General features: G+C 40.2%; 1 protein-coding gene and 1 pseudogene across 1 annotated transcript; one reads left to right on the forward strand and one right to left on the reverse strand.

Annotated features, from left to right (window-relative positions):
• Positions 1-1,834: 1,834 nt before the first annotated feature.
• LOC101596454 (cyclic AMP-dependent transcription factor ATF-1-like) lies at positions 1,835-2,560 on the reverse strand. Its single transcript, XM_045136495.1, has one exon. The coding sequence runs from the start codon at positions 2,558-2,560 to the stop codon at positions 1,835-1,837; it is 726 nt and encodes a 241-aa protein (XP_044992430.1).
• A 7,667-nt stretch (positions 2,561-10,227) lies between these two features.
• LOC101608046 lies at positions 10,228-11,436 on the forward strand (annotated as a pseudogene).
• The last annotated feature ends 957 nt before the right edge of the window (positions 11,437-12,393 follow it).

The following is a 12,393-nucleotide window of genomic DNA, read 5'->3' on the forward strand; positions in this document are numbered from 1 at the left end:
GGCAAGTCACTCTTCTTGTAAAGGTACCATTCACTACATTACAAAATAGTCTCTAACGTAAAACTCCCTCAACTAACTGCTCTATCTCAGAACCTGACAGTCCTTACATGAAGTTGATTGTAAAATTCTCTTGGAAAGCTTTGGTATGCATTTTCAGGTTTTCTAAAAAGTATTTTCAGAGCTTTTGTAAACACTTCATTCTATTAAAGCACAAAAGTAATGGGTATCCAACAGCATTTAGTATACAGAATCAAAAAACCAAATCAGTAAGTATTTGTAAAAATCACCTTTACCAGAGTAAGCAAAAAAAAAAAAAAAAAAAAAAAAGAAAGAAAGAAAGAAAGAAAAAAACCTATTTAAAAGTATCAAACTTTAAAACAGTTCTTTTTCCTTTTTCTCTGATACAAAAACAAATGCTACAATATCATCCCACTTCATTCATGTACCTAGCAAGCCTTTTAGGAAAAGACCTTAGAAACAGTTAACCCATTCTTAAAAATCCTCTCCAGTTCAACAAACTTACTTTTAAAAACTCATCTAAAAAGCTTCACAATATGACAGGTATACACAATCAGACCACATAATTTATATATTTAGTAATGTATCAAGTTTCCTTTTACATTTGTAATTTAGAATTTATTGGTAGAAATAAAATACGCATACAACCACCTACAACTGCTAAAGGCCAATCCCAAAAAACAGTAAGAAATGCGTACATACAGGGTAAATTGATTTACAAATTCGATTTACTAAATTTCACCTTATATACCATTTTTGGATTGACGTAGAAAACTTGAACTGCTGAAGTTCACTTCCTGCTTCTTGAGGATGTTGCTTGTTCGCAAAGCCCCCAGTTGTGCCGGTAGCTTCTTAAGGCCATTTGACACTTCATCCTATGACCAGGTCTCTTGCATAAAGACATTTATTTACCTTTGCATTGCAAAAGCCTAAATAAAAATTAGCTTCACTTTTATAAAACTTTATAAAACTCCACTAAAAAGAAATCCATCTAATTTTTGGGTCTGAAAGGCCCAAGAATTCAGAAGCCCAGAAATACTATCACGCTCCAAAGGGAGCTTAAGTGGGCCCCTGCATACCTCAAACTCCAGGCTTTACTCTCTGTTGGAAGCAAGTAAAGAATCCCTCTTCTCATTATATCAGAGCCCACTCCTAATATAAAACTAGGTAAAAAGGGCATAAGATAGCCCTCAAGGATGGGAAATGAGTAATGAAGTGAACCACTTACTTGGTTTCTGTAAGTAGCCCGCACCATAAGCCGTAGCAGCCTGCCTCAGACCACCAAGGTCATAGGAGACTGATACCACACTCTTCTACCCCCACCCAAGGACCCGGGCAAATGCTGACCACCAAGGTCACAAGAAACTGATTGGTCCAGGAGGGCCTTAAACAAGTTAAACTAATTGGCTTAGAAACTATGGAGTGGCACAAACTGACTGGCTCACACCCCTGGGGCTCCTGATGTTAAAAAAATGATTGGTCTAAGGCACAGGTTTTGTTAGAAACCCTATAAAAACTGTCTCGTTCCTTCATTTGGGGCTCTGCAGTCCTCTACCCTTGTGTGGTGTATGACTGTGGGCCCCAGCGCGCTTGGAATAAAAATCCTCTTGCTGTTTGCATCAAGACGTTTCTCTTGAGTGATTTGGGGTATCGCCATTTCTGGGCAGAGCGTGGGGTCCTCGTTCTGGGGATCTTACAGGTCAGTCCACAAAATACTTCCTTTAAAAAAAAAATAAACACTTTTATGAGAATAAAGATCCTTCAAAGTTTTTAACTCTTCTATGAGAGTTTTATTTTGGTTTTCCAGGACTGTAACTCAATTTTCCAGGCATTTGACATACTCTTTCTTTTTCCTTCGACAGTCTAGAGCAGCTTCTCTGTTTTTCATCAATCTTATTTCTCTTTTCAACTGGGGGTTATCTGATTTAGTTGCCTGAGAGGTAAAAGTGATAGACGATGTCATCACCACAGCTTGTGGCAGCGAAGTGGCCGATGGTGTGGTGCGGATCTGGTATGTCTGCACATCTCCTGATGCAGTTTGCACAACCACCTGGTTGCTGGGCACAAGTATTTGCTGTCCATCAGAGGTCTGTGCATACTGGAGAATCCTACCTTGCTGAGGATTGCCTGAATTTGTCATGGTTAAGGTCTGTAGTCTCTGTACTCCGCCTGTGCCTGGACTGGCCAACCACAAGGTTCCATTTGGGGCAATGGCAATGTCCTGTCCGCTGCTGGTCTGATAGGTGGGAGTTGGAACAGACATAGAAGTAACAGCAGAAACGCCAGGATTTTCTCCGTCTCCTTTTCTGCTTCGTGTTTCTTCAGAAGAGAGGTCTTTCAAATTTTTTCTGTAAGAAGGGCGCCATGCTAGGATCCCGTGAGCTTCCTGTGAGGAGCCTATGCTGTCAGATGAGTCTTGAGACTCCTCACTTTCTGATAAAGATGAAACCTGTTGGGCAATATGAGAAACATGAGCTCCCTGAACTGCTGAACCAGGCTGAGGTTCAGTCTTGGAAGTGTTACTCTTGTGGGAATCTTCCATAATCAAATGTGGCCGTCGCACGCCACCGCCCAGGGCAGACACGTTCCACTCTCCCTCCCGGGTGGATCCGAATTCACATCCCAGTCCCCCTCTCGCAGCGAGGGCCGTGCCTCTATCTCGGGGCGGGGATGTGCAGGGCCACTTGAGAGCTAGCTGTCCTGGGCTGCCGCTCCTCCGCCCTCTGGGTTGGCCAACTGCGGCATGATCGACGTCAGGCCAGGGACAGGGGGTGGGGGTGGGGTGATTTCCTGCTTCATTTCTTCAGTGATTCAATCATCATCCAGTAGTGCACTGTATAGTCTCCATGATTTTGTTTTTGTTGTTTCTAATTTGTAGTCTTGTCCCATTGTGATCAATAGAGTAAAAGAAATTATTTTAATTTCCCTGTATCTTTTAAGATTTGCTTTGTATCCTATTATATGGTCTATTTAAAGAATGTTCCTTGTGCTTCTGAGAAAAATGTGTATTCTGTAGCATTTGGATGGAATGTTCTGTAGATATCTGTTGGGTCCATTTGTTCTATTATATCATTTAATCCAGATGTCTCTGCTTATTTTTGGTGAGATGATCTGTCAATAGATCAGAGTGGAGTACTGAGGTCACCTGCTACAATTGTGCTTGGTATTACCTGTGACCTTAATTCTAGTAGTCAATTGGCTGGTCTACAGGGAAGTTTTCTTCTCAGCACCAACTTGATTTCTCAGTGACTTTGCCACCCAGGCATGTGAAGTCTTCAGCAACAGGGTCTTACCATTTCTTTCTCATGGGAAATCAAGAGCCTTGGCAATAGCCTATAATGTTTTGGAGGCAACAGGGAACACCCTGGTTAACAACTCACTGGAAAACATCCCATCTCTGACACTGAAAATTTTCTATTAACAATCTATTGCTTCTGGATGTGCCATTATTTAATAAAGTAGATTTTCATGTCTTATTCAGAATATCTTTAATTTTGATTGACATTCCCCTCACCTTTCTTTCATACAATCTATTCCCCTGACCTTGCTTAGGTCTTTTGCCTCCCTGTAAAAAAATCTGTTCTTCTACTTATATATATATATATACAATAACATCCCCTTAAGACCTTCTCTCACCACCCTCCCTTATATCCTCTTTCTAACCTATGGGCCTCTGCTATTGATTTTTGGCTCCAGCTCAAACACAAGTCTATAAATTTGTAGCTAGGATGCACATATGAGAGAGAACATGCAACATTTGGCTTTCAGGCCTGAGTTACCTCATTTAGTATAATCTTCATCCATTTACCTGCAAATTTCCTTTTTCTTTACCGCTGAATAGAACTCCATTGAGTAAATGTACCACATATTTATTATCCATTTATCTGTGGATGGACATCTAGGCTGGTTCCATTTCCTAGCTATTGTAAATAGAGCAGCGCTAAACATGGTTGAGCAAGTATTGCCAAGGTAGTGAAAAAAGTCATTAGGATATATTCCTAGTAGTGCTATAGCTGGATCATGTGGTAAATCTATATTTACCTGCCTTAAGAACCTCCATACTGATTTCCACAGTGGTTGAACCAGTTACATTCCCACCAACAGTGTAGAAGTGTTCCCCTTTTAGCACATCCTTGCCAACATTTATTGTCATTTGTTTTCCTGATACTAGCCATTCTGATAGGAGAGAGATGGAATCTCAAGGTAGTTTAATTTGTATTTCCATGATGGCTAAGGATGTAGAAAACTTTTTAGATGCTTATATGCCATTTTTATTTCTTTGGATGAGAAAGCTCTACTTCCATAGCCCATTTTTTTTTTTAACCTGGGTTGTTCAATTACTTATTGTTCTGTTTTTTTGAGTTCTTTGTATATTCTGGATATTAATCCTCTGGCAGATATATAGCTGGCAAAGACTTTCTCCCATTCTGTAGGGTGCCTCTTTACTCTAATGACAGAATCCTTTGCTGTACAAAAGCTTTGTAATTTCATGAGATCCCAGTGGTTGATTAGTGGTTTTATTTTCTGAGCATTTGGGTTTATATTCAGAAAGACATTATCTATGTCAATATGTTGAAGTGTTTCCTCTATCTTTTCCTTGAGCAATTTCAGAGTCAGGTCTGATATTAAGGTTCCTGATCCACTTGGATTTAATGCTTGTGCATGGAGAAAGACAGGGATCTAGTCTTGTCTTTCTACATACAGATATCCAGTTTTCCCAGCACCAATTGTGGAAGAGGCTCTCTTTTCTTCAACGAATAGTTTTGGAATTTTTGTCAAAAAGCATCCAAGCTGTAGCTGCCTGGATTAATATCTGGGAACTCTATTCTGTTCCATTGATCAACATGTCTGTCTTTGTGCCAATACCATGATGTTTGTTACTTTGGCTTTGTAATATAGCTTAAAATCGAGTATGGTGATACCACCAGCCTTATTTTTGTTGCTCAAAATAGTATTGGCTATTCAAAGGCTTTTTGTGTTTCCAACTGAATTTTAGGATTGTTTTCCTATTTCTGGGAAGAATGGCATTGGAATTTTAGTGGGGACTGCATTATTAAATGTATAGATTGCTTTTGGTAAGATTTACATTTTCATAATATTGATTCTTCCATTCCAAGAACATGGGATGTCTTTCCATTTCCATGTGCCTTCTGCAGTTTCTCACTTGAGTGTTTTAAAATCTCATTGTAGAGATCCTTCACTTCCTTTGTTAAGTTTATCCAAAGTTACTTTATTTATTTATTGAGGCAATTGTGAATGGGAGAGGTTCCCTGATTTTATCCTCTGTATGTTTGTTGTTAGTATATAGGAATAATACTGACTTCTGTGTATTTATTTTGTATCCTGCTATGTTGCTAAAAGCGTTTATCAGCTCTAACAGTTTCCTGGTAGAGTTTTTAGGGTCTTTTATGTACAGTATCATATTGTCTGCAAATCATGATAATTTGATCTCTTCCTTTCCAATTTGTATCCCTTTTTTGAGTGTCTCTTGCATTACTGCTATAGCTAAGACTTCCAGTACTATATTAAATAAAAGTGGGGACAGTGAAAACCCTTGTCTTGTTCGTTCCTGAATTTAGTGAAAAGCTTTGAGTTTTTCACCATTTAGTATTGTGTTTGCTGTAGGTTTACTACAAATAACTTTTATGATGTTGGTATATGTTCTTTCTATTACCAGTTTTTGTAATACTTTTACCATGACAGGATGTTGCATTTTGTCAAATGCCTTTTCTGCATGTATTGAGATGGTCATGTGATTTTTGTCCTTTATACCATTTATATGATGTATTACATTTATTGATTTGCACATGTTGAACAATCCCTGAATCCTTGGGATAAAGCCAACTTATTTGGGGTGAATAATCTTTTTGGCTTTTTTCTTTTTTTTTGGAGGTAGGGTCTCACTCTAGCTCAGGCTGACCTAGAATTCACTATGTAGTCTCAGGGTGGCCTTGAACTCATGGCAATCCACCTACCTCTGCCTCCCAAGTGCTGGGATTAAAGGCATGCACCACCACGCCCAGCCTTGAATAATCTTTTTGATATATTCTTGTATTCTGTTTGCCAATATTTTTTTCAGAATTTTTGCATCTATGTTCATGAGGGAGATTGGTCTGTAATTTTCTTTTTCTTTTTTTTTTGTTCTGTTTTTGTCTGGTTTTTGTATGAGGGTGATGCTGGCTTCATAGAAGTTCAGTAGAATTCCTTCCTTTTCTATTTTATGGAAAAGTTTGAAAAGCAGTGTTATTAGTCTTTCCATGAAGGTCTGGAAAAATTCACCAGTGTATCCATATTGGCATAGACTATTTTTAGTTGGGAGACTTTTTATAACTGCTTGGATATCTGTACTTGTTATAAGTCTATTTAAATGGTTTATCTCATCTTGATTTAATTTTGGTAGGTCATATGAATCAAGGAAAATCATCCATTTTTTTTCAGATTTTCAAACTTAGAGACATATATATTCTTATAGTATACCCTTATAATGTTCTGAATTTCTTTGGTATCTGTTGTAATGGTGCTTTTTTCATATACAATTTTATTAACTTTTGTCTTTTCTCTCTTTCTTCTGGTCAAATTTCTATGGGTTTATTCATCTCATTTATCCTTTAAAAGAACCAACTCTTTGTTTCATTGACTCTTTGGATTGTTTTTTGGTTTCTATTTCATTAATTTCTGCCCTAATCTTTATTATTTCTTCCCATCTACTGATTTTTGGTTGTCCTTGTTCTTCTTTTTCCAAGGCCTTAAGGTGAAGCATTAAATTGTTTATTTGGCCAGGCATGGTGGCACACACCTTTCATCCCAGCACTTGGGAGGCAGAGGTAGGAGGAGTGCTGTGAGTTTGAGGCCACCGTGAGACTACATAGTTAATTCTAGGTCAGCCTCAGCTAGAGTGAGAAAAAAAAAGAAAGAACAAAATATGAGTATATTCTGAAGCATTTGGATGGGATGTTCTGTAGATATTTATTAGGTCTACTTGTTCTATGACATCATTTAATTCATATATCTCTGTTTATTTTTTGCCACAATGATCTCTCAATTGATTAGAGTGGGATTTTGAAGTTACCCACTACTATTGTATTTGATGTTATCTGTGACCTTAAGTGTAATAGTGTTTGTGGAACTGAGAGCCCCCATGTTAGGTGCATATGTGTTTAGGATTGTAATATTCTCCTTTTGGAGTGTTCCTTTAATCAGTATAAAATGACCTTATTTACCTTTTCTCACTAATGTTGGTTTGAAGTCTATCCTGTCAGATATTAGGATAGCAACTTGTGTTTGTTTCCTAGGCCCATTTGCTTGAAATACTGTTTTCCAGCCTAATTCAGTGTCTTCTGAGTGCTAGAATTAAAAGTGTGCAAGTTAAATCTTCTGTCAAATAATATCAAGTGTCAAAGGTAACAATTCTGATTTCCTAACACAAATGTCATCTATTAATACTAAATCTTTTACATTAAATATACTCTCATAAGTTTAGTGAAAATAGATTGGCATGGAATTTACCTTATTGAATAATAATACCAAAATATTGGTTTAGTAGAGGAATGTGTATGTGTAGATGAGTGAGACTATGTGGCGATTTTTTTTTTTTTTCTGTGATTGGGTAAGTTCACTGAGAATGATCTGTTCCAGGTTCAAACATTTTTCCTCAAATTTCATTGTGTCATTTTTTCTTACTGCTGTATAGAATTCCATTGTGTAGATATACCACATCTTTGTTATCCATTCTTCTAATGATGGACATTTGGGTTGATTCAAGCTCTTAGCTATTATGAATTGAGCCACTACAAACATGGTTGAGCAAATCTCTCTGGCCTGTGGTTTGAAGGCTTTAGGGTACATGCCCAGTAAGGGAGTAACTGAGCCACAAGACACTGGAGAGGGTATGATGAAGACTGACCTTAATCTTCTACAGATTACCCGCCCCCCGGCCCCCATCTCTAACTCCTTTATATTAGTTATCTGTTTTTTTTTTCCTTTTCTTAGTGGGCACTGACCTGTAACTCCCAGTACCAGCATGTGGCTATCATCCACAATGGGCTTTTGATCAGAGAGACCTACAAGTTTTCTTAAAAGAAAGACAGATTTCTATCGGAGTACTTTATGACCAAAGGTTAGTGGTAAGACCCCACTGCTGAAGAGACCATATGCAGTTGACAAATAAATTGGAATGGCATGGCTGGAAGTTGGAAGAGAGTCAGTCCCCAGACAGTCAGCACGTCTAGTGCCAGAAGGTGCTACTTGGGCGACTGGGGGAAAATGACCAATATCTGTCCAAGCAATACATGATGTAACCTACTGAGCAGCAAATAACCTGCTGTGATGCCCACACAAGTGCAATAGTGGCACATGCCATGGTGGGGAACCAACTGCTCTTGATTCCGCTAACTGATCTCAGTGGCATGGGACCCATAGCTGGAGCTGGGAAACAAGTCAGAACCATATCCAAGCATAAGCCTGCTCTCCATTAACAAGCTACCACAAGTCGTTGGCTACAAAAGGGCATATACCTGTTAAATTCTCCATAAAAAAGTAAGGGTAATCCCATTTGTCCTGTTGTTAACTTACTCTCCATTGGAGAATCTGCTTCTTTCTCATATAGATGTAGAACCTAAGGAGAGAACCACCCCATCATACCGCAAAAGTTTCCCCCGCTGAAACTAAGAAAAATTGGAGAAACAAGCAAAGGTGTTGTTTTCTTGGTGAACCAGGTACTAGCACAAGGGTGAAGGAGATCAACACAGAGAAAAATCAACTCCTACCAAATCAGATATCCAGAGACCCAGAGGCCTCCAACACCTCATCACTGAAGCAGACCAAAAAATGAACCCATCATGGCTCAGGGAAATTTTACGGAAGAGGGGGCGGAAAGAATGTCAGAGCCGGATGTTAGGTCATGATATGCAGAGACATTTATCTTACCTATAACTGTGGGCTAACTCCACAATGCATATACCTCAACAAGGAGGGGTGAAGGGAAGGGGATAGGTCACGGATGTGCCTAATAATGGTACAAAAGTGGCTGTATTTGCTCAATACAAAACTAAGTTATTAAAAAATATATATAAAAGCTTTACTGCAGAGAGAACCTAAGAACAGGGAACCAAGGCAACATTTAGCTGTCAGCCAACAAGAAAGGACATGGGGTCCTCAGTCTGCCACTGCACAAAGGGCAGAATCCCACCCTAACCCAAATGATCTTGGAACTAGATGGATCTCCCACAGAGCCTGAACTGGGTCCCCCACCCTGGCTTACACTTTGATTGCACCTTTCAAGAGATGTCTGAAGTAGAGGATATAGCTAAATGTTTTCCAAATTTCCTGACCTGACTCACTAAGACAAAATACAAATGTTAAGTTCTCACTGCAGTCTTTTGTTACTCATTAGTAGATAACAAACAAGCATGGAGTTCGGTGAAGTGCATATTGGGTTGAATGGCATCAAAGGCACAGATTGGGAAAGAAAAAAGAAGACTACATGATAGTTCTTGTCCACAGTGAGAGGGCATACCAATTCCCTCCCCTCTCACCTCTGTCCCGCTTTTGCTTTGATGCTCCCACTTGGTTGCATGTACTTTCTGATCCTGGGGTATAAATCTATTAATGGGTAAGGAGGAAAGAACGTGCTTTTTCTTTTAAGCAAATATTAGGTTGTGGTTCATTGATATTACATGTGAGTAGTTCTGTGTTAAATCTAATGATGTTGAATTCAATTGTTAGAGCTAGCATAGCAGTAACCAGCAGCTTTTTCAGCATTCTCACTGAGTTTAAAAATTAATGTTGAGGTGTGTGTGTGAGTGTGGGTGTGTGTGTGAGTGTGGGTGTGTGGCCGCGGCGACGGGGGTAAAGAGGAGCTCCAGTGGCTGCGAGCTCCTCAAAGGCAGCGAGCTCCCGAAACAGGAGGCACGCCAGGCAGGTGGGCCGGCCGCACAGCGATGAGTCCTTGGCTCTTCCTCCTTCTCCTCCCAGACCCGCTGTGGACCTCCTGCTCCAACGCCCTGATGATCTGAGCCACCAGCGCGCTGAGAGCTGGGGAGCTCCAGAGGCAGCCCGCCCCCTTCCCCGGCCAGCAGCCCCCGCGGTGACCCCCCACCGCCACCACCATCCCACCCTCCACCTTAGAGTCCCCCAGGCTGCTGTCGCCACCCGCCGCCTTGGCCGAGTGAAAGGAGATCTGCCTGCCCGCCCGCGGCTGCTCTGGACCTAGAGGATCAAGACATAATGGGATCATTCTTAGACAAGCCAAAGGTGGAAAAGCATAATGCCCAGGGGCAGGGTAATGGGATGCAATATGGGCTCAGCAGCATGCAAGGTTGGCGAGTTGAAATGGAGGATGCACATACGTCTGTCATTGGTTTGCCAAGTGGACTTGAAACATGGTCGTTCTTTGCTGTTTATGATAGGCATGCTGGTTCTCAGGTTGCCAAATACTGCTGTGAGCATTTGTTAGATCGCATCACCAATAACCAGGATTTTAAAGGGTCTGCAGGAGCATCTTCTGTGGAGAATGTAAAGAATGGAATCAGAACAGGCTTTCTGGAGATTGATGAACACATGAGAGTCATGTCGGAGAAGAAGCGTGGTGCAGATAGGAGTGGTTGGACAGCTGTGGGTGTCTTAATTTCTCCCCAACATACTTATTTCATTAACTGTGGAGACTCAAGAGGCTTACTTTGCAGGAACAGGAAAGTTCACTTCTTCACACAAGTTCACAAACCAAGGAATCCACTGGAGAAAGAACGAATTCATAATGCAGGTGGCTCTGTAATGACTCAGCGTGTGAATGGCTCTCTGGCAGTATCAAGGGCCCTTGGGGATTTTGATTACAAATGTTTCCGTGGAAAAGGTCCTACAGAGCATCTTGTCTCCCCAGAGCCTGAAGTCCATGATATTGAAAGATCTGAAGATGATCAATTCATTATTCTTGCATGTGATATATCTGGGATGTTATGGGAAATGAAGAGCTCTGTGATTTTGTAAGATCCAGACTTGAAGTCACTGATGACCTTGAGGAAGTTTGCAATGAAGTAGTCGACACCTGTTTGTATAAGGGAAGTCGAGACAACATGAGTGTGATTTTGATCTGTTTAACATATGCACCCAAAGTGTCACCAGAAGCCATGAAGGAGGCAGAGTTGGACAAGTACGTGGAATTCCGAGTAGAAGAAATCATAAAGAAGCAGGGGGAAGGCGTCCCAACTTAGTTCATGTGATGCAATGCGCACCTTCGCAAGTGAGAACATCCCCAGCCTCCCACCAGGGGGTGAATTAGCAAGCAAGCGGAATGTAATTGAAGCCATTTACAATAGTCTGAATCCTTACAAAAATGATGACCCTGACTCTGCATCAACTGATGATATGTGGTAAAACTGTTCATCTGGTCATGGAGTTTATCTTCACCTCCAAAGGGGAGTACAGCACAACTTGATAAACCTTTTAACATTCATCCTCAACTGTGAGGAAAAGGGGATATGACATGGGTGAAAGTGATTACACCAGAGAACTTCGGCAGTAAAACAGCTAGCCCAGAACTGATTTTTTTTTTTTTTTGTAAATTTGAGACTTATGTAAATGTGATTTCAGACCATAATTCATTTTGTAAATCAGACTCCAGCAACTTTTACTGTATGATTTTGTTTCTTGTAAAGTATAATTGGCCTTGTACAAAAAGCTTATTTAATTATGAACTGGTTTAAAATCACTATCAATGATAAAGGAAACATTTGGCTTGTTGTGTGATGCAACAGATCTATAGCTCTTTCAAGTCATGCTGTGTTTGGACTTGGGGTTGGGACAGGGAGAGCAGCAGCCACATAGCTAGATGCTCAAATGTGCACATGATTATGGAGAATAATTTTAAAATCTTACAAAGCGGTATATCCAAGGAGTCATGGAAAACTATCTTAATGTTCTGGCAGGGGATTGGCATTGTTGATAAAGCCATTCCCTTCATCTAACTGTCTTTTAGAATGTTCTCTCTTATGGCCATGAATATTGCAGGTAATACAGTATATTCATAAGAATATTAATCTTGGGGCTGAAATGCCTTGATTCTTTGCATCTCTTTTACAAATCTTTTCATGTAATTACTAACTGGTAAGCAGCAGCTTCCTGCATAGGGGAGGAGACTGCCACAGATTTGCTATCACTATTGGCTGGGCCTGCTGCTGTTCCTAGTAAGAAATTCTGATTCCATTTTATCAATAAAGCTTGATTTAACAAACAACAACAAAGAATTAATGTTGAGTGTGCTGTTCAAAACCTTCATATTTGCTTGATTCCAGTTTCTTTTTCCTCTTCTCATCTTTAATATAACCAGTGACTTCACCCCCCTCTACCCTGAGGACTCACAGAAAGTCAAAGTGAAGTTTG

The sequence above is a fragment of the Jaculus jaculus genome, chromosome 1 (genome assembly GCF_020740685.1).
Source record: "Jaculus jaculus isolate mJacJac1 chromosome 1, mJacJac1.mat.Y.cur, whole genome shotgun sequence".
Lineage (NCBI taxonomy): Eukaryota > Metazoa > Chordata > Mammalia > Rodentia > Dipodidae > Jaculus > Jaculus jaculus.